This window comes from Natator depressus, chromosome 6 (assembly GCF_965152275.1).
Source record: "Natator depressus isolate rNatDep1 chromosome 6, rNatDep2.hap1, whole genome shotgun sequence".
NCBI classification, from domain to species: domain Eukaryota; kingdom Metazoa; phylum Chordata; order Testudines; family Cheloniidae; genus Natator; species Natator depressus.
This window is the reverse complement of record NC_134239.1, coordinates 26,964,182-26,991,816: the sequence shown is the minus strand read 5'-3', so window position 1 is coordinate 26,991,816 and position 27,635 is coordinate 26,964,182. Positions and strand designations below refer to the sequence as shown.

Below are 27,635 nucleotides of genomic sequence, written 5' to 3'. Positions count from 1 at the left end.
CATTGCTGTTATGCATCCATCAGGTTACTCCTGTCTTGTAACAGGAGTAACATCAAAGATGGGCAAGGAACTTGTGCCAGATTTTCAAAAGTATTTAGTTGCTTAATAATGCAGATAGGGTCTCAGTGAGATTTTCAAAAGGACCTAAGCAGGTTAGATGCTGTTGTGTTAATTTTGATGGAATAAATGGGTACAGAGAGTTAAAGATGTTAGCATAACCCTCTAACTGTCCAACATTACACAGTTAAACAAAGTTCAGAGTAGTATCTGCATAATTATTACATTGTACTGTATTAATATATAAAAATGCTAGAATGAAAATTATACTAAGCATAAATTACTTGATTTTAAAAAGTTCTGAGCACTCTAGCTCCTCTTGCTGAGCACTCAAACTTTGTTGAAATCAACTATGGGAATCAGGCTTGGTTTGCGTGTAAGGCAAAGTATACTTTTCTAGATATTTCAAGTGTATCTTTTTGTTTTTAAAAACTCATGGTAAAAATACAAATGAGCACATTTTTCAACTGCAGAAAATATTTATATCCACCTCCTGGTAGTGTGTGAATTATACTTTGTTCACTCAAAATTGGTATTGTAATATGATACTAAAAGTGAAGGCAATGTTTTAATAACTGTCAGCTTGTTAGTTTTACAGCACTGTTATAGGTAGAACAACTGAGACCTGCTCTGCTGCTAACTTAGGGCCTGAGGATATGGCTTTATCTCAGGCGTAATTACATTGCTTCACAGGAAAGACTTACTTAGTTAAGTTCAGTCGATAAGTTCCTAATATCCAATTGGTTAAAGCCAGTATTAAGGACATATGCTAACGAGAGGAACTGGTAAATGTTAAAACACTGACTAAAGTATCTTTCTCTGAGCAAGGATGTACAAACAGATAATTCTTCTCTTCATTAAAAAGTGTTTTCAAGCACATTTGCAGTCTCAGAGAAAAATCCTCAGGTAAGAAATGCATCAAAGTAATTTTAATAGGTACAAAACAAGTTAATTGTAGACTTTTTCTAGTCTCTCCCTCAGGAACACAAATCAGTCTGCCATCATCACCCTTTGGAAAACAGTGTGGGACTCAGAGCCAAAATGAAGCTAACATTCATGGAGTAATCTCAGAATTGAGACAAGGCTGCTATCGCTGTGGTGGTACAGAAAAGGACACTGAGTCAGCTCCTGTTGCCACTTTTCATGGTCATGCCTCTCCCTAGCAGCTCCTCTTGTAGTGAAATTCCATGAATAAGGTACTTCCCACCAGAGTTATAAGTAGGGTTGCCAACCCTCCTGGATTGGCCAGTAGTCTACTGCAATCGGCGTCGAACTCCCAGTGGCTATTGAAAGCGATCTGGGAGATATTAGGCTGCTAAAAGTCCGGTTGGTGGCACAGCGGGGCTAAGGCAGGCTCCCTGCACCACCTGGCTCCACACAGCTCCCGGAAGTGATGGGCATGTCCCTCTGGCTCCTAGGTGCAGGGGTGGCCAGGGGGTCTCTTCACACTGCCCCCACCCTCTCCTGCACCCCAACCTTCTGTCCTAGCCCTGAGCCCCCTCCAGCACCCAAACCCCCTGCCAGAGCCCACACTCCTTTCTGCACCCCCTCCCTCACTCCAAACCTCTTGGCCTCAGCCCGGAGCCTCCTCCTGTACCCCGAACCCCTCATCCCTGGCCCACCCCAAACCCCGTACCCGCAGGCAGAGCCCTCACCTCCAGCCCTGAGCCCCCTCCCGCACCCAAACTCCCTCCCATAGCCTGAACCCTAACCCCCTGCCCCAGCCTGGATCCCTCTCCCACACTCCAAGCCCCTCAGCCCCACCTCTCAGCCCAGAGTGGGCACCCTCACCCCAACCCCCTGTCCCATCCCAGTGAAAGTGAGTGAGGGTGGGGGAGAGCAAGGGGCAGGGCCTCAGAGAAGGGGAGGTACAGGGGCATGGCAAGGGTGTTTGGGTTTGTGCAATTAGAAATTTGGCATTCCTTGCTAGGCCTTTCACCTAGGCTTGATTAGGTAATCTCTGATGAAAATCAGGGGTTTTATCCCAACTCAGCAGATGTCATGAAGAAAAAAAATTCTCCAGACTCAGCAGGTCTAAAACCCAGCATAGCTGATTGTCAGCGATCTGTGTAGCAGTTCCAAAATATCAAATAGTCTACATGAATTTCCATCCCACCATCAACCTCAGCCTGGACCAGTCCACACAAGAGATCCACTTCCTGGACACTACGGTGCTAATAAGCGATAGTCACATCAACACCACCCTATACCGGAAACCTACTGGCCGCTATTCCTACCTACATGCCTCCAGCTTTCATCCAGACCACACCACACGATCCATTCTCTACTGCCAAGCTCTACGATACAACCGCATTTGCTCCAACCCCTCAGACGGAGACAAACACCTACAAGATCTCTATCAAGCATTCTTACAACTACAATACCCACCTGCTGAAGAGAAGAAACAGATTGACAGAGCCAGAAGAGTACCCAGAAGTCACCTACTACAGGACAGGCCCAACAAAGAAAATAACAGAACTCCACTAGCCATCACCTTCAGCCCCCAACTAAAACCTCTCCAGCACATCATCAAGGATCTACAATCTGTCCTGAAGGACGACCTATTACTCTCACAGATCTTGGGAGACAGGCCAGTCCTTGCTTACAGACAGCCCCCCAACCTGAAGCAAATACTCACCAGCAACCGCACACTACACAACAAAAACAGTAACCCAGGGACCTATGCTTGCAACAAAGCCCGTTGCCAACTGTGTCCACATATCTATTCAGGGGACACCATCATAGGGCCTAATCACATCAGCCACACTATCAGAGGCTTGTTCACCTGCACATCTACCAATGTGATATATGCCATCATGTACCAGCAATGCCCCTCTGCCATGTACATTGGTCAAACTGGACAGTCTCTATGTAAAAGAATAAATGGACACAAATCAGACGTCAAAAATTATAACATTCAAAAACCAGTTGGAGAACACTTCAGTGTCCCTGGTCACTCTATTACAGACCTAAAAGTCGCAATATTACAACAAAAAAACTTCAAAAACCGACTCCAACGAGAGACTGCTGAATTGGAATTAATTTGCAAACTGGACACCATTAAATTAGGCTTGAATAAAGACTGGGAGTGGATGTGTCATTACACAAAGTAAAACTATTTTCCTATGTTTATTTTCCCCCCCTACTGTTCCTCACATCTCCTTGTCGGCTGCTGGAAATGGCCCATCTTGATTATCACTACAAAAGGGTTTTTTTTTTCTCCTGCTGGTAATAGCTCACCTTAACTGATCACTCTCGTTATAGTGTGTATGATAACACCCATTGTTTCAAGTTCTCTTTGTATATATATCTATATCTATATATATCTTCCTACTGTATTTTCCACTGCATGCGTCCGATGAAGTGGGTTTTAGCCCACGAAAGCTTATGCTCAAATAAATTTGTTAGTCTCTAAGGTGCCACACGTACTCCTGTTCTTTTTGCGGATACAGGCTAACATGGTTGCTACTCTGATACATGAATTATGTGACTTTCATTAAGATGATCACAAGATCCTTTGATCATGAACTGGGTCAAAGGCTGAACGATAAAGCCATTGACCATTTTATAAAGTCCTAATTTAAAAATCCCATCACAAAACAAATAAAAATATTTTCGAATGTAGATGTGGAACTGAAGAAGTCTATGGCTTAATTATAAGTACAGAGATTCACGCATCCCATCTTAAATTTCACAGCAAACTGGTTCTAACTCTCTAATCTGCAGGCAAGCAAATAAGCAAAAATCTCTGTTCAAACAATAGCTTAATTTCATCAGTCTGATTTTATGTCTCTTCCAAAAGACAGCGCCTTAGTGTCCCCTAACATCAAACTTGGCATGAATTCAGAGCTGACTCAGAGGAAAGTGTGTCACCTTATCAATTATCTACATCACTTTGTACAAAACCTAGCTGTTGTTTGTAGGTCTCCTATCCAAATAGTGACCAAGTCTGAAACTACTTAGCTTGGGAGATCTGGCAGCACAAAGAGGTATGCTAGAGTCTGAATGCTGGAAACTAGATAAAAGCTTTGGGCTTGTCTGTGCATGCACCAAAGTTATTTTCTCTGCACTGTGAAAGAGAGGCTGGTACAAGGTTTCACCAACTTACCTTCAACAGTCACAGAGCTTGAGAGAGACCTGATTTTTTTTCCATATTATTTGTAATGAAAGACATCACAGAAAAGTAAGTTGCATTGTACTGTATTAATGATGATGTGAGGAAAGATTCAGGGTATTTTTTTGTTTGTTCCCACCCCCCCCCAGAATATAGGATGACTAAACTAAAGGAAATTAATCTTAACAAAGATTTTAAAACCTCCCAGCAGGTTTCAGATTTATAAATCCATATTCTTTAAAAGAAAATTTTGCAAAAATGCATTGATGATTTATTGCTTGCAGTGATATGATTATTTTTATTCAGAAGTAAATGGCTTGATTCTAATACACACACACACAAATGATCTTATGGCTGTGCACACACATAGGCAGTAAAACCCACAGGGAATACAGGCAGCTTTGTATCCAAGCCGGATAATTAATCCATTGTTACTTGTTTAGATTTTAATAGTAAACAGATATCCACTTTCATTGTTTGAGAGACTACAGCATGCCAACCCACGGTTACTAATCAAATAAATGGGAAACAGTGGATATCTGCTGACCACCATTAATCAGGGTATATGCACAAAGTCAACAGCTAGCACCATATACTGGATTTGAATTCTCCAGTGTTGAATTTGAGCACATGATTCTTGAAATCTACAAGTAACGGAGAGTTTCTATTACCTAACTTTGATGATTTTGTGCAAAGCCCAGTTTCTGCATGAAAGACCTGTGAATAACTGCATTTAATCTCTCTCTGGCATGGTTCTACTGGCATGACCCACAAACAGAAAGTAAAGCAGCCAATCTGAGTAGTATCTTCTAAATCTCATCTGCACGATCAAAGGAAATGTTTGAGCAAAAGTTTGCTACATATGACTTTGTTAGTGTCTAAGGTGCCACAAGTCCTCCTTTTCTTTTTGCGGATACAGACTAACATGGCTGCTACCCTGAAACCTACATATGAAGAGATTCTGATAATAGTTTGTGAAGGGTGTGGGGAAAATTCTACAGATAATTTCTTCCATTCCATATTTTTACTTTACTATACTTAATGATGTAATAATATTTATAGTGAAAAGAAAAAGCACTATATAAATGACTCAGAGTTAAGAGAAACAAGAGAAAAGGGCAGTTTTACTTATGCAAGAAAGTCAAGTATCATATAGTCATGGATTCATGGATTCCTAAGGCCGAAGGCAAACATTGTGATCAACTAATCTGATCTGTATAACACAGGTCACAGAACTTCTCCAAAATAATTCCTAGAGTAGATCTTTTAGAAAAACGTCCATTCTTGATTTAAAAATGGTCTCTGATGGAGAATCCACCACAACACTTAGTAAATTGTTTCAATGGTTAATTACCCTCATTGTTGAAAATATACACTTCATTTCCAGCCTGCATTTGTCTCGCATCAGCTTCCAGTTACTGGATCGTATCATACCTTTTCTCTACTAGACTGAAGAGCCCATTATTAAATATTTGTTCCCCATGTAGATATTTACAGACTGCAATCTAGTCACCCCTTAACCTTCACGTTGTTAAGCTAAATAGACTGATCTCCTTGAATCTATCAGTATAAAGCATTTTTTCTAATCCTTTAACCATTCTTGTGGCTCTTCTCTGAACCCTCTCCAATTTATCAACATCCTTCATGAATTGTGGGAGCCAGAATTGGACATGGTATCCCAGTAGCAGTCTTACCAGTGACAAAGAGATAAAATAACCTCTCTACTGCTATTCAAGATTATGATTGCATTAGTCCTTTTGGCCAGTGCATCACACTGGGAGCTCATGTTCAGCTGATTATCCACCACAATCCTCAAAGCTTTTTTCAGAGTCACTGCTTCTCAGGATAGAGCACCCCAACATATACAGCCTACATTTTTTGTTTCTAGAGGTATATATTTACATTTAGCCCTATTAAAATACATAGCATGTGCTTGTGCCCAGTGTACCAAGTGATTCAGATCACTTTGTATCAGTGAAATGCCCTCTTCATTATTTACCATTCTCTCAATTTTTGTATCACCTGGAAACTTTATCAGTGATGAATCTGTTTTCTTCCAGGGCATTGATAAAAATGTTAAATAAGAGAGCCAAGGATTGAACCCTACCAGACCCCATTAGAACCCGCTCATTGGTGATTTCACGTTTACAGTTATATTTTGAGACCTATCAGTTAGCCAGCTTTTAATCTATGGGACAAGTTAATTTTATATCATTCTAGTTTTTAATCAAAATGGCACCAAGTCAAATGCCTTGCAGAAGGGGAACGGGAGCCATGCCTAGAATTCAGGGACCTGCTTGTGAAATATATTAAAGCAGCCCTGTTAGAATTCTAGCTAGGTCACACTGAAAACTGCAATGTGGTTCATTTCAACCTAGTACAAACATCTAGACCCTACATACCACCTTGTAAAAACAGTTCATTCAATTGGAAAAGCTAACCATGTACATCCAGATACTCAATTTGTATAAATTGTCTTGGCTCAGCTGAAGTCGATGAAGTTATGACAGTTTAAAATCTGGCCTAAAAGGTAATCAATTTCTAGTTATAAAACATTTCTTTATTTTTCATTGAAATGGAAGATCAGTTTCTAAAAACTATTTGAATGTTATTAGCCAGAATTGTCTTCTAGCTCTTTGGTATCTTTTTAACACAACTGCAAAGATCTTGGAAGAAAGGTGATGCTCATTACATACAAAAGTTCCTTTATCGATATTTTGCTCGCAAGAATTCTGAAAGAAACGGAGAAAACCAATCCCACACCACAGGTCTTTACTAAGTGAGGATTAAAGGCCACTTGAACTGCCCATAAAATCAAAGTTCAGAGACAAGATGCATAAATCCCAAGTAAGCAGCATTTTGAAATCTGAACTCATGCTCAAAGAAGCTACAACACCCAGAGAAGATTAGAAGGGGGTGGAGGTGAGCCCAGTCTCCTCCCTTAGTACAGTCTGCAAATAACAGACGGACTTGTTTTTCCTTACATGTCCAAAGGTGAACTCAAGTTACAGTCTACTCTGGATTTTAAGATTGTATTTAAGAAGGCCTCCAAATGATGTAGGCTCCCTTTTGTGAGGCAATGTTCCAAAACGTATGTGCACCTGCCATTAAATGACTAGAATGGATGAAACCAACTTGATCTGTGAAGACCTTATGCCCTGATTCAGCAAACCTTTTATGCATGGCTTAAAGTTAAGTCTGCAAGGAATTCCCACCCTAGTTCAGCAAAAGCACTTAAGCGAGTGCTTAAGTCCAACTTACTTTCAATGGAATTTAAGCAAATGCTTATGCGTGTGGCTAAACAGATGGTATTACTTACACGGTTATGCTGAACTGGGCCCTCAGTGTAGAGGAAGACAGTAGGCAGGCAGATATCTAAGAATTTTACAGAAAGGACAGAAACCTTTTGCAACTAAATGAGACCCCTGGCAGACAATCGTTAAGAATGCCTTTCAAAGGAATCTGTGCACTGTATTATCCATGCAGAAGTATGTTCAGTAGTCGATCAGGGCAAATAGTGTTCATGATCAGAGGGGGTAGCCAAGGCAATCTACATCATGGTTTCCCTGAAGGAGGTTTGCTCAGATGTGGGAGATGGAAATACTGTATCATGGAACAGATATGAAAAGCAGAGCTCCCTAAATCTGCCTCAGGCTGGGTTCAGTTTAATGGCTAAGGAAGAAATACACAAACAGGTTTCCTGAAAGTGAGATTTGTGAGAACATTTTTTTCGGCATTTTCTTGAAGCCATATATTAAATCTTCAAGATTACAAATCGGGATAGGAACAATAGCTTAGCCACAATAGTTTAGATTTCCCACTCCTCCTCCATTTTTCTTTTGTTTTAGATCACAGTATTTGTATTTTATATGTAGATAATAAATCATTGGTAATACATAAATGACAGTACTTTTCTGTCAGAACGTAAGTTAATTGGCTGAAGGTAACTTAAACGGCATCTGCTTGCCTCCAAAGCTGAACTGACACAAAAATTTTATACAATACTGGACATTACCTTCAGGCTGCTCTAGGGAGGCCACAGACTAACAGGTACAGTATGAAGTGCTAAAATAAATTCAAATTGAGGAAGGTTTTTCAGCAGAAGGCCCAATGAAAAGTATTCACCCTAACTGCAACATTGTGCATTCTTTCCTTATTTTTGTCAAAAGCAAAAATATCCCGGCTGTGATAAAACCAGAGCACCTCTTACCCAGCACTTGCCATGAAGAGTCTTCTCAAGTGCACCAGGGTTGTATTTGCATGTGTTCAGAAAGGTGACAACTACGTGTGAGATGACCAGATCCTTGATGGCTAGCCAAAGCAAAGACTATTGGCCCATGAGAAACACCGATTGTGAATGCTTCTCTCGTGCAGGGGAAGTGATGCCCTGTTTTAAATAGATGGGGTCAAATTTTCAAAGGAGCTCAGAAGGTTGGGTACTGAACTGCTTTGAAAAACTGGCTGTGAGTGTCCCAGCTGGAGCTGCTGTGTGCTGAGCACTTGGAAATCTGGCCTCACATGCTCAAACTATCATCACTTTTCATCAGCCTCCCTGATCATCATCCTGACTCCATAGGTTTTTTTTTTTATTGAAGGCATCAAGAACATGGTGATGGAAACCAGGTTTCCCAGATCCCTCTCGGTCTTGTTTTTTCCCCCAACCAGGCCATGGAACTATGGGCTTGCCTAGGTGAATGCTTAGTTCACAGCAAGCATTGCCATCTGGAATCCACCCCACTTTGAAACGGGAGTAGATTAAAGCACATTAGGGAGCTTCACATGGACACAATGCGCAGCAGATTAGTATGGGGCAGGTTTACATACCAGCTCGCAGTGAACTAAGTGTTTAAATAGATAAGCCCTAAGCCTGTACCGATACTGTGCCCAGCAATTACCTCCTAACAATTAACCTGAACCAGGTGTCTATAAAATGTATTTAACATATATTTTTCTTTCATTGCCTTTATTGGTTTTAAAACAAGGAAGCGTAGCTATTGAGATCACATAAAACTATAGATAGTGCTTGGGATCGTGCCTGGGACCACTTTTCCACTGGACAATCTTTCCTCTCTGTTGGATCGTCCTTCCGCTGGGTTGTAGACATCAGTATGGTGATGTGACTCATCTCCTTTGCATGCCCTACACATCAGACCCAGCTTTTATAATTTTATTCTTTTTCCAGTCCCTTGCCTTGCTGGGACAAGGCCTGGGATGAAAGACTGCAATTCAATGTTGACTATATGGAAGCAGATGTATGCATCATACAAGTAGGTGGAAGCATCCAGAGGAGTGGGAAAAAGGGAAGTGTCCTTACCAATTATGCAAGGACTATGCCTGTGCTTTACTTTGCCATACTGCTCAGCAGCCTGGGGTCTCTGATGTATTTTTCATATATGGTTGGCCAGGCAATTACAACTGTTCCTCTTTGATTAAGACCTCTTGACTGTTATCCTTATTTCTACCAAAACTAATCTAGATTACTATAGCATTCTCCAACTAGAGATTAAGTAGGGTATTAAAACGTATATGTTAAATTAAAATACTTGGACTGGGGAATTCATCTAATCTAGAACCATATCTCCAGCAATGTCTTGCACTTTGATGGGGGTTTCAGCAGAAGAATTTCCCCATTATGAAATGTACCAAATACATAACTTTGTTATAATCGGGGTGATGGGGGAGAAGCAGTATGTATTACTCCCACAGCTGATCATCTTATTCCCTAAAGCAAGGCCTGCCAACATTTTTATAAGCTTATTGGTCTCATTCCAGCTAAGAAAAGCTTTACTCTAATTTTAGTGAACCAGTCATGCCTGGCAGAGGTACAACTTTCATTGCTAAGATCAAGGTGAATGTATTGAGATGTCGCTGCATCTGACACTGTTAATTTAAGTGTCATGTGAACCTGGCACTGAAGGAGGAGAAAAACATGCTTTATTGTCAGGAAAGCCCTGAAAAAATTACTTGCCAAATTGCCACTTCCTTGTGCTGAATGGCAAGTTTCTGATCCTAGAAGAGGTTTTAGTCTTGGTGGACAGGAAGAGAAAAAGCTATAAAGTTTGCAATAGCAGCCTAAGTAGCATAATAAATTGGTAGACTCATGAGAGGGATACACTTCACGGATACTCATGAGAGGGATACACTCCAGCAGCAGGAGACCTGCAGTTGACAAGCTCATCAATACATGTTTTAGTGCTGGAAAAGCAAGTGGTACCATGTGCAGAAATTTGGGAAACTAAATGCAAGCAAAAACAATTTAAAAAAGAATATATCTCAAGAAAGAACATGTCCTCCTGGTCAAGATTACAGGTCAGACAAATACAGTGCTACATTTTTTCTTCCTGTGACCCCTAGTTTCTTAGTCTCACTATTGTTAAAAATCTAAGTCTGCCATGTGATTTAAAGCCTCAAAAGATAAGAATCCAAAAATAAAGGGCATTACGAAAATGCATATGCTGAATCGCTGGTGATGTCCATGCAATGTATTCCTTTTAAGGATTTGGAATGCTTAATGAGGATGGTTCCATTTACTAAGAACAGTCATGCAGCAATAGCAAAGACACATCCAGGAAATAAAGAGAGAGGGCATGGATAATCTAAAGGTTATTTCCATCTCTCACTTTTATAGCCTTCTGATAAGTACCACCAGGTAAAAAGGTACTTTTTGACATACAGTGCAACTGCTGTGACATTCTGCTAATTCAGTCTAGACTCTTATAATTCAGAGAGGGAAAAGAAAGGAAAGTACAAAATAGAACTCTCAGAATATGGCTGATAAACAATTTAATATGTGCATGTGAAAGGACAATAAAAAAAAGAGAGAGAGAGAGAGAGAGATCATCATTAGTAGATGCAACAAAATTAGTGCATTTATTGGAACAAACAAATGGACAGCTCTGGAGTCAGTAGGCCTAAGTTCTGACTCTTGCCTTAGCTGAGAGGTGCCATGGAATCATTCCATCAATCATACCATTAAGGTAGCTGAAAAGAACAAAGTTTCCCATCATTCACAGCCTAATGAATGATGTTTAGAACACAAGAGCAGCAGAACATGTATTTAGGGGTGTTCTAAAATGTTCATACCAATTATGCAGCACCTAGATACTGTTTTTACATAAGGGTAAGTAGCACCTTATAAATACCATATATTAGACATGCAAGAGGATACTAGGTGGTCAAGACCGGGGTATCATTGTGCTAGGCACTGTATAAACACAAAGGAAGAGGGATGTTCCCTGCTCCAAAGTGCTTACAATGCCTGGGCTCGATCCTAAGAGGTGTTGAGTACACTGACCCCAATACACATGCTTAATTTTCAGCATGTGAGTAGCCTTTCTGGCTTCAAAAGGATTACCCAACGTGCTTAAAGCTAAGCTACGGCTTGAGTGCTCAACACCTAAAAGGAACTAACTCTATGTTAAGAGAAGTTACAACAAATTAATGTAACAAACAATAGGAGGGTACCAGAAGGGTAAAAGTAATGAGAACACATATATAGGTTAGTTATGTGCATGGCTTGATTGTTCCAAATCATTTTAAAGAGTTCACTCCCCTTTGCTAATAAAAATAAATAAAAGGAGGACTTGTGGCACCTTAGAGACTAACAAATTTATTTGAGCATAAGCTTTCGTGAGCTACAACTTCATTGTTAGTCTCTAAGGTGCCACAAGTACTCCTTTTCTTTTTGCAAATACAGACTAACACGGCTGCTATTCTAAAAATAAATAAAATATCCACAATTTACTGTTTCTGCACCATTATCTGCTGGCCTCACATGATATCAAAAGAATGACAGAAGATACTGTAGCAATGAGGCAATTTTAATTTGGCTTCTGTTCTCCCACACTTACTGGAACTTTTTGTATTAGTAAACAATGTAGGATGTTCGCTGTCATTTTATATTGCAAAATATTTCATACTTACGACTCCCCACCACAGGGCATCTGCATAGCTGCCAAACTCTGTTTGTCCTGAATCATTCACAGCGTCTTTTTCAGCCAAATACACAAAATAAGATGAAAAAATCAGGCCCAGAAACCCAATATACAAGGTAGTTATTAATTCCTGAAAGCAGAATAAAAACAAATAAAAACCACTGTTAAAGAGCTTTGAACTATGTGACACTGGAGTTTTTGCACAAAATAATTAAAATGGTTAAAAAAAAAGTTAATTACAGCAGTTTATTCAAATAGATCATCTGACTTTTCATCTGGTGCAAATCAGCCTAGCTCCATTGAGCTCAGTAGAACTCAGCTGAGGACCTGGCCCAGTGTTTTACAGAAGTGTATGTGTGCTTCAGTCACAGATATTGGATTTCAAACTAACTGTTCATGACTTTTGCAATAAACCTGGTGAGTGCTGGTGGTGTTGCAATTGAAAATTAGCTGTTAGGTAAAAATTTTGAGAGATCGGGGCACTTAGAAGCTTAAGTCTCACCGAAAGTCAATGAAATTCAGTGAAAGTTAGGCTACCAAGTGCCCAAGTCATTTTTGAAAATGGGACTTAGGTGAAAATTTTACACTTGGGGAACTTACCTGTTGTCCTTTAAATACAGTAAAGCAACAGTGTTTGATTAATTGAACCAATCACCACATGTTCCTAAGTTCATATATTTAACAACAAGAAGACATCTGCTTACATTCCATGCTTTTATATCATAGTGTTTACATGATAGGATAATATTTGAAATAAATAAGTTGGTTAAAAACATGTCCCTGTGATTACCTGTGAATTATAATCTATTTCCTCCTGCACAGCAATTGGGCACACAGATGACACAGTACTGGACACAGAAAGGAATCAAAAGAGAAGGGGATCAGAACTAATTCCTGATGCATCAAACCTCTGCAGTTTCTCTCTTTAGAGCCATATCACAAGGGAACTTGAGTTCAATAACGGTCAGCAGCTCAAACCCTCCGTTAATTTAGCTTAATATTAATTGCTCCTGGCAAATCACAGACCTCTATTTTGCAAACCTGCAATATGTTTTTTTTCAAGAATAATAGCTGTCTATGCTGTAGCAGTATAATGACCGAATTCAGGTACACTGGTGTGACACAGAAGACCTGAAAATGGTTTTAACCGAGAAAAATTGTTTTCTTATTCTGTTCAAGCATTGTCCCTATGTCAGATCTAACTTACTTGTCTGTGTATGAAAACTACTGATCCCAACAGTCTCCATGTGCCACCCTGTCGGTCAACATGTAGCATTCGTAGGATCTGCAGAAAGCGGATACCCCTGGAATACAAATTTTAAATAAGTGAAGCTACAAGGGTCTGAGGATACAAGAGAAGTGATACAGGGGGAGGGGAAGTTTTTTTTAAATGATAAATTAAAAGACATTGATTATATCACTGTCAGGTTACTACATTAAGCTTACAGGTTCCTCCCTTTCCCCCATCTTTTATTCAGCTCAGCCTATTAGACAAATGTGAGCAGCTGTGGGGGAAGGGGAATAGGCTTTCACTTGTATGGTTGGCAGGAATTCCCAGTGATTCAGGAATTCTAGAAACAGATTGTGAATATTATGGAGATGGCTGATCTTATGGAGAGGGCTGATCCCTGGCTGATCTTCATATATCTGGTGCTATCTTTTAAGAGTTCCAAAAGGGAAGCAGAATGGGCAGAAACAGATGACTTTCCACAGCTAGAAATTTAGCCACATTTTCTCTGGTCTTTTCATCTACTGGGCAAGAGAACAATTTGAGTTTGCAGAAACTTTTACATAGTAGATCATGGAAATAATGCTCTAAGCAAGCAACTACAGGATATGCTTTGTAATAGAGTGCCACCACAGTCACAGAGCACCACTGCAGCTAAAATTTAATCCATCATTCAGAGAAACCAGCCAGGCTGACCCACCTGAACACATGAGATACGTTCAGTCAACTGTCGGCACATGGAAATTCCCTCAATATGTTTTCCAACAGTCAACCTCTAACTCCAAATATACTATGAAGAACAGCCTAAAAAAGTCAGTAAATATCCAAAAAGCAAAAAAAGTTGGTAAAAACCATATAACTAGCTGGCAAACATGAACAAAATGTGAGTGTATCATTGCTACTTTGTTGATTAAGTTTTTATTATATACAATTTCATTATTATAAGTGGGAAGATGTGAGGGGATTACTCTGATCTACTCTGGTGCATGGTAACTGAGATCAAAATCTGATCTGTTGTGTCAACAGAGATGCCAAAGTGGCAATCACTTCTAGAATTTAAGAACTGTTACAGGGAGAGGAGAGAGCGGAATAATAAACCTTTATCAAAACAGACAACATTCTCTTCAATTATTGATAAATTATTACCTGATAGCTGAGGTTGCAAAGACTTGACCTTTGGAGCCCACACAAAGAACAATCATTGAAGCAACAACTACAATTAAATCTGGAAAATAAAAATAAGTGAAGATAATGAGTTCAAGGCTTCATGCAATGCTTTGATAAGATTGTGATTTAAATTCAACACTGATATTATTTTACCTGTGAGAAGGGTGACATTTTTAGATAGTCATCCAAATAAAGTTTTAGGATTATATATCTCAACACCTCTGGTGTAACGTAGAAAGAAAATACATAATGGTGTAATAAAAATGGTTTTATTGTCATGAGTCAGGGATGGCTGAACTTTTAATAAGCAGCAAAACTAGATGTGACAGATCATTCCAATGGTGTGTCAAAAAACCTAACGATATGTTCTGTATACCCTACGTATTTTACAGTGTTTTCTAATAGCTGTTTTTAAAATGTACTGGCACAGTTCACAGTTCACTTCTCTCATCTATAAAATCAGGTGACTTAGTAACATGAATCCAACTGTTGAGACCTGGAAGAGAGTGAAAAGTGTAACTAATAGCTTTTTAGAGGCTTGTAAAATCTAACTAAAATAGCTTTACTATACAGAATATTGGCAGGATGTAAATTCTGATATCTTGGAGCCTACCCGGGATAGAAACAAGTCCTGCATACCAATAGCAAGTTGGGAATTGTCCCCTTCTGATAGCATAAAGCTCTATCTGGTGTGGCAGATAGGCAGTTACCTGTGATATCTTTGTGAGATCTTACTGTATTAAGTTTATGTATCATTGTGGGCCAGAAACTGTATGTAATTCCCTGGGTGAGGATGACCACAGCTCCTCCAGGAACTAAGAAAAGAGGGAGGTGATTAGGCAAATTCACTAAGGTTGTAACGCGTCCAGAGAGGAACCACCACCTGGAGAGGCTCACATATATTTATATAGTTTAAAATGGATTTTCCAAGGAGCAACAGACAAAAAGGATTGTGGATTAACAGCCTGAGTTTAAACTGACTGCGGGCATTCCTTCTGATCCAGCAAACGGACTGGACCTTCTGTCTTAAGAGGGGGGCAATCCTTGGGGAAGGTTTGGAAGGACTGACACCTAAGTCCAAAGTTAGAGTTAGGGTGACCTCTGGTAAGCCTTTTAGTATGTGTGTAGGTTCTTTTATTGTTTTCTCTGTAAAACTTTTACCTTAAGAACAAAGGTGCTTGCTTAGAAAGACCTGTGGGGTAACTTGTAACCGTTGGCAATTACACTGTTCATAGCCTTTGGAGAGAAAGGAAAGTGCAAGCAGTCTGTCTTGCTGGGGATATCACAGTGTAGACTGGGAACTGTGCTGCCTGGAAAACCCCAGCTCAGAAAAGAGAGAGACATCGGTCTCTACCCAAGAGAGATAACAGCTGAGGAGCCAGGATCCTAGATTGAGTGCCCTAGTTGGATCATGGAAGGGAGAATACAGGGTCAGTTGCCCTGGATTGCGACAACTGGCATATAAAATCCTCACAGTTTGAGAGATATCTATCCTTAAAGTATCTTAAAAGTGTAATTGCTCTAGGGCAGGACACTGTAAAGCTTGGGCTCAGGCAAGGGTAATTTTGGGAAGAAAGTACACATTTTGGAAAAAGAAGGAAACAACTGTACAGCATGTTTTTTTTAAAAATGGCCACCGTTTGAAGCTGCTCAGGGATTTGGAATGCTAGTAGTAATTTCAGGAGAGATGGATTAACAGACAGAGCACTGGGGAAGCAGTCAAAGGCACATGACACTTACAGTCACATATGGAATATAGTTACATAATACAGACATAGAGAGGCTAAGCCACCATGGACAAATGAACAATTCTGTGCTCTTATGAATTACTAGGGTGCAGCATTTTTGTCCATTGCCTATAAAAATTTTGCAGTCATCCCCATGAAGATATGGATGCCCACCAGTATAACTAAACCCCTTTCTCTGTCTTGTCTATTTAGATTGTAAATTCTTCAGGGAAAGCACTGTCTATTACTCTTTGTACAGTGTCTAGCAGAGTGGGACCCTGATTTTCTACGGTTCCTAGGTGCTACCATAAGAAATATGATAAATAATAGCAAAAACAACAACTGCAGGGCAAGTATTCTGAAAATCTTTACTAGCTAGAACATTCAAGGAATTAAGAAGGAGATTTTAAAAGCCACATAGGCCAGTTAAACACCCAATTTCCACTGAAAGTCAAAGGCAGCTGGGTGCCGAACTTCCATATGTGCCTTTGGAAAAAAAAACCTCACCCTACGAGCATGAAAATAATAGTTTATAATTACATGTCACCTGCCACACACCAGTGTGCTCTAGGTAGCACAATCAAAAAGCAGAGTAAACTAACATTAAAATATTAAGATGGACCAAACATATAGAGGTCATTTGGTTTTGTTTAAAAATAGACAGTTGCAGCTACTACGAGATGTGCGCAATGCTGAAGTTATAGAAGCCATTTCGGGAGACAGGCTTGTATGCAAGTCTGTTATTTCTGGCAAAACTTCAGTGCAACTGCAAAAGGAAAGTCTCTCTTTTTTGGAAAAGAGAATCAAGTTGAAAGATTTTTTTTTTTAAAGAAGGAACTAACAATGCACAGATTCCTCAGAATGTTCAGTTCTGCACAGATACTAGAGACAAATGTTCTTATTCTAACTTGGCTGGAATCTCTAGGGAAACTCCATTTCTTTTTAAATGTTCAAGGTGTTTATAGGAATGTGGTTTTTTTTTTTTAGTAATTATGACTATTGTTCAAACCATGTATACTTACCAATGATAGAAATAGGCTTCCTAGCAAAACGAAGCCTTCCCCATAATCCAACATATTTACTACGGCATCCTGCTGACCATAAGCGAATCACATACTCCGTTCCAAAAAACACCACTAATACAATTTCCTAGGGGAAACAGACAGGGAACTAGATTAATTTTCTAGTTTACATATTCTCTCTCTTCTTTCAGATGACATTAAGGAACACAGAAAACGAAACGTAAAACTTGGGAAGAAGAAAAATATGCAATATGCCAAGAAGATCCAAACTACAAAACCTCAGGAAAACTGTGTAAGCAATGGGAAATGTATGATAAAGAATAAGTTTAAATACCAGAATGGCATGCTGTTTGGATCTTCTCTATGTGCTAAAACTGAAACCATTCTGCATAAATTTACTTGGCTTCAATAATTCAAACAGAAAGTTGCTTGACAGCCAAAGAAAACAAGCAGACTCTGCATTCACAAGACAAATATTTTGCTAGTATATCTCATTTCCAGAAAAAGTACACTGTACACACCATTTGCAGTATCATCTTAGCCAGCCATTTACCCACTCATTTATAGCCTAAGTGCAACCCACACTTTTAAAAGTAATATTTCTGGTACCAGTTACAGCTTGATGGTTTCCAGGCAGTTTTAAAACATGGGGTGAAATCCTGTCCCCAGCCCCTAAAGTCAATGGGAGTCTTGAGCAGGGTTAGGTGTTCACCTATGGAACAAAGTGAAGTAAGGGTTGATAACCATGGTCCAAAACTGGGCTAAATTTCTGAGCTTTTGTAAGAAACGTACAAGAATATGGTTCAGGAATTTGGTTAAAACACAGTTCTGTAGCAACTATGCTGCCAGACTGAACATTTAAACATTTCAGGGGACTGACCCAGGAGTTTCCAAAGTGTACAGTGAATGGAATGGAAGGGTCTAGCATCCAACTGCATCTGTCAGAGGAATAACGATACAAAATTGGAATTTAGTGTGATTTTCAATGCACTTTTATCTGTGTTTTAAATCCTCAGACAGTAGCTTTTTGTCAATTAGCAGGTGAAGGAGTTTTGATTATATTTTTTCAAAGTAACAGAGTTGCAATCCCATATTTCTTTTATTTAAAAGCCACATTCAATTAGTATCTGGTTTCACTGAATAGCCGATCTTAGCTCTACGTAGGAATCATCCCCTATTTAGAGCAAAAAGGGAAAATAGCCACCTTTAACAGAAGCTGTGGCTTCTAGATGAAAATACCCAGGACCTGGCACGTAACACATTAAAATGTTCATGAGGTATAACAGTTCTAAAATATAATTAAAAGGCGTAGAACAAACTGCTTGGTTTGTTTGAGAGACAAGATGGGTAAGGTAATATTTTTTATTGGACCAAATTCTGTTGGTGAGAGAGACAAGCTGAAGTTGGTTCAATAAAAAATAATGCCTCACCCACCTTGCCTCTCTAATATCCTGAGACTGACACGGTGACAACAACACTGCACACACCAATGGTTTGTTGGAGCAGTTTGGTGTCTGAGTAAACTAGAATGACAAAAGCCAAGCAGTTCTTCAGCAACTGAGGATCCCAACTGTTGCTGAAGAAAACAGGGCATTCCACTAATCAACATTTGTCCTCTAAGGCTAAATAATATTACTAGTCTGTGACATCTATGCCTATAAGTCATGATATTGCACCACTGGAGGAGGAGGAGGAGGATGGTGAGAAAAGCGCTGAAGAAAGTGATCACTTTTAGCTTACACACGAGTGTATTTTTAATTAATTAAAATACTTAAGTCGAAATACTGGTCCCACTGATGTCAGTCGGAGTATTGCCTTAGAGGCTAAAAGAGCAATAGGGCTACTGAGAAAAAAAAGAGTAATGATTCTTATTAATCATGGGCCCAGTCTGCTGACTTTAATGGAAGTTGGACTGGGCTCTAAAATTCCAGCATTCTGATGATGCATTAAACTCCTCATGTCTGGTAGCTAAGCTGTGCAGGTGCAAGTTAAAGACACTACGACATTTTTCAGAAGGCAGGAGGACATCAGCCAACATTCTTTCTCTTAACGTGATGGGCTCTAATGTCCCGGGCTTTCTGTAAGTTGTTGCCAGGTGCATCAGGATAGCTATCACAATTGTCTACAAAGTTACTGTGCTCCCGAGAGGTTTCCAGGTTCAAGAAAATTAAATGATATTGGCTGGGTCCTTGGCTGCTACAAAGATGGAAATAGGCCAACTTACATCAGCTGAGGATCTGGTCCATAGTCTATTATAATGTGTGAAAGGAATAAACGGAAACCTTGGAAGAATTTTATTCAGAAACATTTGTTACAACAACATTTTTTGAAAACCTAATGGACATTCATTTGTAACACAGTAGAAAACAATACAATAAACTATGCCTAACACCGTAACTTCACATGCAGTAGGATTCCTCTTTTGTTTAGCTTAATTAAATACATTTAAACCTACACTGAAATGCAAATGAGAACACGAGCCTGTCTATTAAAATAGTGATTAGTACTAACACAAGACTGTTGTCTATTTTGTTTATGACACTGTACTGATTTATAAAAATATAATCAACAAGCTCTAATATATTAGTACATTTCTGTATTATAGCAGGCTAATATAGCTTCTTTCATCACTAATATGAAGGAAACTCCCTCAGTGAAAGACAATGACAAATCATTAAGCAGAGAGCTAGCTGCTTCTTTCATACAAAAGAAGTTATTTGAGCAACAAATCTATGGCCTCAACTCATATGTGCTGTGCACACAATAGTGTTCAGACTGCCCAATGGGGATTAACAAAACAAAAAAGAAAAGATTTTCTTGGAAGGAAAAATGGGAAAGTTAAATGTTATGCACAATAACAAATGCAATTTTTGGATCAAAAACTGTAGGATTATCAAGATTATAGTTTCATTATTATAACAAGAAGGGGGAAACCAAAGCCTTGGCTATGTTGGTTTTTTTTTAAAATGTGTGTTTTGTGTGTGCAAAATTTGCATTAGAGTTGTGTGGGTTTTTTTTTTTTTTTTTTTTTTTAAGACTCTCCATGGTTCATTGGATAACAGGAACACTGGCAAGTATGCAAATGTGGGCTGTCCCAAAGACAATGAAACAGACATGTAGTCAATGGTTACTGTCATCCAGTTCTTTGCGTGACATGCAGACAAGCTTAGAGAACATTGATTGTTCTATAGACTCCTGTGACTGGAGGGAACGACCAGTCGGCTTACACCAAGACACATTTTTCACTCCTGACATTTTGATAAAGGCTTATTGACCTAAATGAGACCCAAGTTATTCAGGGAACATCAGGGGTGAAAGTGCACAAGCTGTTCTTCATGGTCATACACAAAAACTCCAGGTATCCATTAGCAACTGGCAAATTCCCCCTCCCCTACCCGTGGCGGTGTGACAGACAAAAGTGTTTTTAATATCTTGCCTTGTATAAGCCTAATAAGTAATCTAGTGGGGGAGGAGGAGATGGATGAATTTTTGTCACTACATTTATACGTTAGTTGCCAGATAAGTTGCAGACAGGAGTGAGAAAAGTTATTGATATTTAAAATAACTCAGGACAGTCATTACAAAGACAAATTTAGCTGTCCTCATGAACTACTGGAATAGTCCCTTCACAATCCCTCAGTAGCTGAGGTTTTGGTGATTTTTATGGTAATTTTCTAAAATAATATGCGCTATTTTACAAAAGCCAAATGAGCAAATGCTGGGGGCTTGATGCTCATCTCACACTGTTGTCAATCAGGTGTCAAACCAATGAAACAAAGAGTTACACTTGTATGAAACAGGACTGTAGGTCACATCTCACACCTGAGACTTTTAATAAATCTGAGTTACACTAGGGATGAATTTGGCCCATTATTTATTGAAAATACTTTTTCTGGCTGCTTGGTTAGCACACGTCCACTGAATGCATTGTCTAGAAAAGGCCAATGTGTTTCAGCCAATGTGACCCATGGACCAGCAATAATGGAACAAGAATACAAGAAGATCTCAAACAAAACCAGCAGAGTGAAAGAAAACAAGGCAGGAGAAAGAAAAATGGAAGGGTAAGGGGTAGAATGAACATGGAAGACGAGAAAGAATGGTTGATTTGGAAGAAGAGACTTTTTGCTGCAAACACAAGGCACTGCGTTATGGAATGGAGTTGGGAGGGCCTGCTGAACCCTTGCAGCTGTAATTATTATGGCTCTCCTTCCACATGAAGGGGAAACCATTGTAGATTATAGCATATCAGCCTGACCTGACCTGGAGACTTCATTACAGATGTACCATTAAAATGACACAGGCAATGCTTGCAAAATGACTGAAAAAGCACCTGCATGCATTTGGATGCATAGTCTTGGGCAGGCCCGGCCACTCTTTCATGTAACTTTTCCCACCTAGTATAGACAGTCCCCTCATTGTTCTCTTAAGGAATGCAGGTTTTTCCCTTGAAGTTGCACTATGTTAGCTGAAATATACAGAATGCAGCAAGATCAGATAGCCTAGGCAAACAGGTAAGCACACAGACTTGGAGACAAAGTCAACAAGAAGGTAAAAGTCCTGACTTGACTGTAGCACAGATTTAAAAAAAAAGAAAAAAGAAAATTATGTTTTCCTCATACTCAGAATGCATATTGAGAAACTGAAAGTGCCAAAAACTGCTATATAATATGTAGGAGGTTTCAATTTAATTCTTGTTTTTTCAAATATCTTACACTAAATCTTTACAAGTTAAAAACAATTTTTTTAAAAAACGTTAAAAGCCAAAATATTTTAGCTTCTCTTGCAGCGCCTTTATCTTTACTTTAGAAAGTTTAGTGTTCTTTGCCAAAATTCCTTATCTAGCATATTTGGCACTGACTGATGTGGGTTAAACTAATAGCAATGGAAAACATTAAAAACAGGGTAATCGTATCACGCTTCTATCTTCAGAGTTCCATAAATTAGTCCTAAGTTACTGGACATCAGTAAAGCCTTTTATAAATGTTTTTAATTAGAATGAAATAATATTTACACAGACCTACTCATGTTTTGAATAAGTGAAGCTTATGATGAAAGAGAGTTGGAAAAGCTGATTGTTTTGCCTTTCTATTTTCCCTTTAATCACAACTGGGAGCATAGTACAATAACTCTGGGGCCCACGAAGATCCTGCTGGTATGTATTTTTAGACTGGAATTTTCAAAAGGAAACAGACAATCAAATCTTATTGAATTTCAATAGGAGTTGGGCACCTAACTCCCTTAGGCACCTTTGAAAACCTGAGCCTTGATATCCTTAGTTTTCTTCTCACTAGCTTAATCCAAATCCCAGTGAAGGCAATGGGAGTTTCTCCACTGACTTCAAAAGACACTGGATCAGGCCTCAGGTGTGTCAGTTCTGAGGCATAACTTTGCATGTCAAGGCACATTCTCTGAGAACCTGTGTTTCTGACTGGAGTTTTCACATACAGTCATCTTTGGCAAGCCTCTCCTCATAATACAGTGTATTCTGCAACAAAATCCAAAAGGTAAAGATGAGATTCAGCAGGAATTTGTGCACACAAATGACACCAAGCCTTCACATTTAGTTTATGGTACTTATTTTAGTTTGGAGTTACTCAGTTATTCATAAGCGACATCTCCCCCCCTTCCGACACACGGAATGTTCTATTAACTTGTCTTTAAAACTGGAGTATTTGGCAAGCAAGAGGAAGCTTCAACCTCCTCATGTCTGACAAAATGATAAAATAACTCCTTTCTGTATATTTCAGGAACATGTACTCCAGGGCTTCATAAAAGTCCCTGGAAGAAATTCATACAGGGCTCTATCCTACAGAAGAGGGTGGAGCAGTATGGCTCCAATCCAGGAAAGTACCTAAGGGCGCACACAACTTAAATCCATTGAATTCAACAGCACTACTCACATACGTAACTTTAAGCACACGCTTAAGTGCTTTTGTTGGATAAATGCCAGTGTGCACTCAGCACCTTGTTGGTTTCAGTTCACAGTATTTCAAAGACACAGGGGTGAAATCCTGGCCTCAGTGAAGTTAATGACAGAGCTCCCATTGATTTCTATTGGGCAGGATTTCAACCCCAGAATGTGTGTGTGTATTTTACCCCTCTCTCTATTCCGCACACACACGCACCCCTTTCTTAGTATAGACAATATGTTATTACAGAATCACAGAAATGTAGGGCTGGAAGGGACTTCAAGAAGTCACTTCTGACAGGTGTTTGTCCCACCTGTTTATAAAAACTTCCAATGATGGGGATTCCACCCCCTCCCTTGGAAGCATATTCCAGTACTTAACTATCCTTATAGTTAGAAAGTTTTTCTTAATATCTAACCTAAATCTCCCTTGCTGCAGATCCAGAGTGGAAAGGAAGAGTCAGTCAGAAACCATTAAAGATTCAGGGTAAGCCCTGCAGTCTATATTTTTTTCTATAGGAAACTTTGCACCGTTAACAAGGTTTACACAGAGGCTAACCATTTTCCCATAACTGATTCTTTTTGCCCTATCTGCTGCCTCATCTTATGGTATTTATTTAACAGCCTTCCTCATGCATTTTCATAAAAAGCTGATTCACCTCCTCCTCATCCTGCATTGTACACTTCATAAATCTTCCCTCTCTTTCACAATGGACATCCAATTTATTAAATGTGCCATTCCTTTCAGAAAGGAAAAAAAAAACACCCACCATTATCTGGCTTACCCAAACTCCAGCATCACCATTTATAAGGAAGGATCTGTCCATTATCAGCCTAAATATTATAACTTACCCTCCAAGAGCTTCATTTTATGCACCAAAAGTGAAATATGAAGATAGATCTTAAAAGTATCAGTTAAGGGCCAAATTCTGGCCCCTACTGTGTACAAACAACTAGTCTGGCAAAAACAGCAGAAAGATCATTAGAAATCAGTAGTTTCAAATATACTAATTAATGTGGGGCTTTTGTGTTTGAAGCCAGGTTGAGGAGGTAAACAGAATTCAGTGCAGGCTTCATTTTAAACAGGGCTGGTCGAAAATTTGTAAAGAGTTTTCTTGAAAAATTTAAAAATATGTTTCATTCCATGGGTTTCAAAAAGGAACAATTTTTTGTTTGTGAATTTTTTTTTCAAAAACTGTTAATTTTCACTTTTGCCTCTTCTCCGTCCCTTTTTTCCCCTTTTCCATTTTATGACTGAAAGAGGGGAAAGAAAATAGGAAATACAGAGGAAAATGGGGAAGAAGGAAAAAATGAAATCTTGAATATTTTCATTTTTCACTTTTCATTAAAGCAATGGAAAATTTCAAATACAATGGTTTTTGAGAAAAATGTTATTTTTCAATAGATGAATTTTTCATTTTGCAAATTTTGAACAGCTCTAATTTTAAATAATTGCTAGGGATTTTTGGTACATTTTGTATATGCACATCTGTTGAATTATCTGCAGATTTAAGGCAGTAAGGGGGGATATTTTGAACGTGCCATGTAGAAAATTTAGGGCCGGATTTCTCCTTCTGTAGAAAACTTGCAAGATGGGGCCCTATAGGGGAGGAAATCTCCATTAAGTTCTTTTCCCTTGAATAGATATCTCCCTGGTTATCCCTTTGAAGAGACAAGGTTGGTCCCCTCCCTCTTCTCCCTATAAAAATAGACCGTGGGAGAGCAGGAACTTCCACACATAAGCTCTGTGGTTCTGCAGCAGACATGATCTCTGCAGCTCAGGTCCTATATCCTGTAAGGACGACTTGACTAGAACGGTGCTGCCAGGAAGTCCCCAGACCTCTGGTGTCTTCAGGACCCTTCTCCAACTTAAAAAAGGAACGCTGCATGAAAGGGGGAGCATGGAAAAGTATTATAGCCACAGGACATCCTTCTTCACCTTGAGCTCCAGAGCAGGAAGTGGAATGTGTATTTCCCACACACTCCCTTAGCCTTACTCCAGGCCTGCTCACTCTGGCCTGTGCACCCTCCACAGAGCACAAGAAAAGGGTGCTAGCTGAACCCCTCCCTTTAGCATTTTAGGGGATCCTCCACATGTAGATAAGTTTGGTTAAGGTGCTAGCCTGGCTCCTAGGAGACCAGGGTTCAATTCCGTCCTCCACTACAGACATCCTGCATGACTTCGGGCAAATCACTTAATCTCTCTGTGCCTCAGATCCCCATCTATAAAATGTGCGTGATAGCAGTTCCCTACCTGAAGAGGGTATTGAGAGATGCTCAGACACTGCTGTAATGAAGGCCATATAGTTACCATGTCTGGATGGATAGATGGATGTAGGGGATACCAACAGGCCCAAAAATACTTGCCTCCCTCCAAATGGGTATGCTAAGCAACTTGGTTCCACAGAACTACGGTCCATGCTACAATTAAAAAATTATGCTAACAATGACTATGTTGAAGAGTGGTTCTTCCTAGCAAAGTTCTAGCATGATTTCCCTACTTGGTGACGACAGGGATATTTTTCTCAGATAATGGAGGGATAAAGCTGTGCTATAGATGCATCTGGGGAGTTGTCCTCAAGCAGAACAAACCCCCTGTCCATGTTGGACAAACTATTTCATCCACATCTTAGGACTGATTACTACTCAAGTCAAGCAAAACCAATGACACATGAACATATAAGACAGACACCATGCAGCAGCTGTGCTTGGAATTATTGGTTGTTTGGGATGAAATTAAACAACAACCAAAAAGGAACATTTATCCTAGAATTCATTACAATTAATTGTCATTAAGTTTTCTGTTTAGACCTCACTCATGGTTTTGTTATAAGCCTCAGGCAACACAAGTCACACTGTTTCCCGGTTTACCTCTGCTCACAAAGGGAAGTAGACTTTTCCAGGCCTATGCCTGACACACTGGCTTAGGTATGCTAGCCAATGCATCAGGATAGTCCCTGTCCACTTGCACAGGGGGAAGGAGGACATATAGCAGATGCTGCTCTCCTTCCCACAGTTGGGAGGAGGGGGGTAAGGAGGTGCCTTATGCCCTTGCACAGCCACTAAACTGGGCCAAAATCTGACCCTACATTTTTAAATTTAAAGAGGAAAAAGTCTACATTTCCCCCTCACACTAGATTACTGGTTTGTCATTTCAACATTTACCTTGTTTGATTAAATTTATGGTACTCTAACATGATGAGCAGCAGAGGTAATTATGGAAGTGTCTGTCACAGCTCCATAGTTAAGGCATTGAATATTACACTTAAAGCACGTTGTGTGTGCATATATATATATGTAAATTTTAGTTAATCAGTTGATAGTCTGCCACAAACTCCCCTCAAAATTAATTTAACAGGGTTTGAATCTGCAGAATACCAAATGGTTTGAAACCTTGCTGAAGGCCTGTAAAATAAAAGGAGTAAAATATTGAGCTGGGGACATGGCTCTCAGCATCTCCCTTAAGTTTTGTACAGCATCTTTACAGATGTTAACTAAATCTGCAGATGATACTAAATAGAGAGGAGTTGCAAACATCAATGGGAACTGAAAAATAAGACAAAGAACGAAAAGTTATTAGAAAAATGAGTAGAAAATGAAATTAGACAAATGCAGGTTAATATGTCAAAGGAAACATCACTATTCAACAGGAGGAAGAAGTTTGGGAAGCAGTAGCACTGGAAGAGAATGAAGGGTGATATAGTGGACAGAAAATTAGCCCTCAGTTTGCAGAGCTATAAAGTAGCAAAAAGGTAGATGCAACCTGGTCTTCTTGCATATAGGTAGGGCCCTACCAAATTCATGACTGTGAAAAACGTGTCATGGACCATGAAATCTGGTCTCCCCCGTGAAATCTGGTCTTTTGTATACTTTTACTTTATACTATACAGATTCCACGGGGGAGGCCAGCATTTCTCAAATTGGGGGTCCTGACCCAAAAGTAATTTGCAGGGGGGTTGCAAGGTTATTTTAGGAGGGTCGTGGTATTGTCACCCTTACTTCTGCGCTGCCTTCAGAGCTGGGTGGCCAGAGAGCAGTGGCTGTTGACCAGGCTCCCAGCTTTGAAGGCAGTGCCCCTCCAGCTGCAGCACAGAAGTAAGGGTGGCACTACCATACCATACATGCCACCCTTACTTCTGCACTGCTGCCTGCAGAGTTGGGTTAAGCCACAACACCGTGAAATTTCAGATTTAAATATCTGAAATAATGAAATTTACGGTTTTTAAAATCCTATAACCATGAAAGTGACCAAAATGGACCCTGAATTTGGTAGGGCCCTACATATAGGCATCAGGCCACAGGATATGTAGGTATTGTCCCTCTCTACTGTGTAGGGCAGGAGTGCAGATCATGACCAGAGCCTCCTGAGGGTTTGCTAGGAAATGCCATGGGTCCATGGTACTCCTCAGTGTCACATTTCCAGCCCCAATGCAGCCCCTGAAGAAAGTAAACACGGCTTCTGGTTCCTTGTGCTGTGG

The 27,635-nt window shown here is 39.7% G+C and overlaps 1 protein-coding gene across 1 annotated transcript in view; it reads right to left on the bottom strand.

The window, feature by feature from the left end:
• KCNQ1 (potassium voltage-gated channel subfamily Q member 1) overlaps window positions 1–27,635 on the bottom strand; it is a 537,929-nt gene that overhangs the window by 371,907 nt on the left and 138,387 nt on the right. Inside the window, exons 3-6 of the mRNA XM_074954860.1 lie at window positions 17,250–17,376; window positions 14,480–14,558; window positions 13,313–13,409; window positions 12,095–12,235 (exon numbers count right to left, since the gene is read on the bottom strand). Coding sequence (XP_074810961.1) covers window positions 12,095–12,235; window positions 13,313–13,409; window positions 14,480–14,558; window positions 17,250–17,376 — 444 coding nt within the window. The remainder of the gene's footprint in view (window positions 1–12,094; window positions 12,236–13,312; window positions 13,410–14,479; window positions 14,559–17,249; window positions 17,377–27,635) is intronic.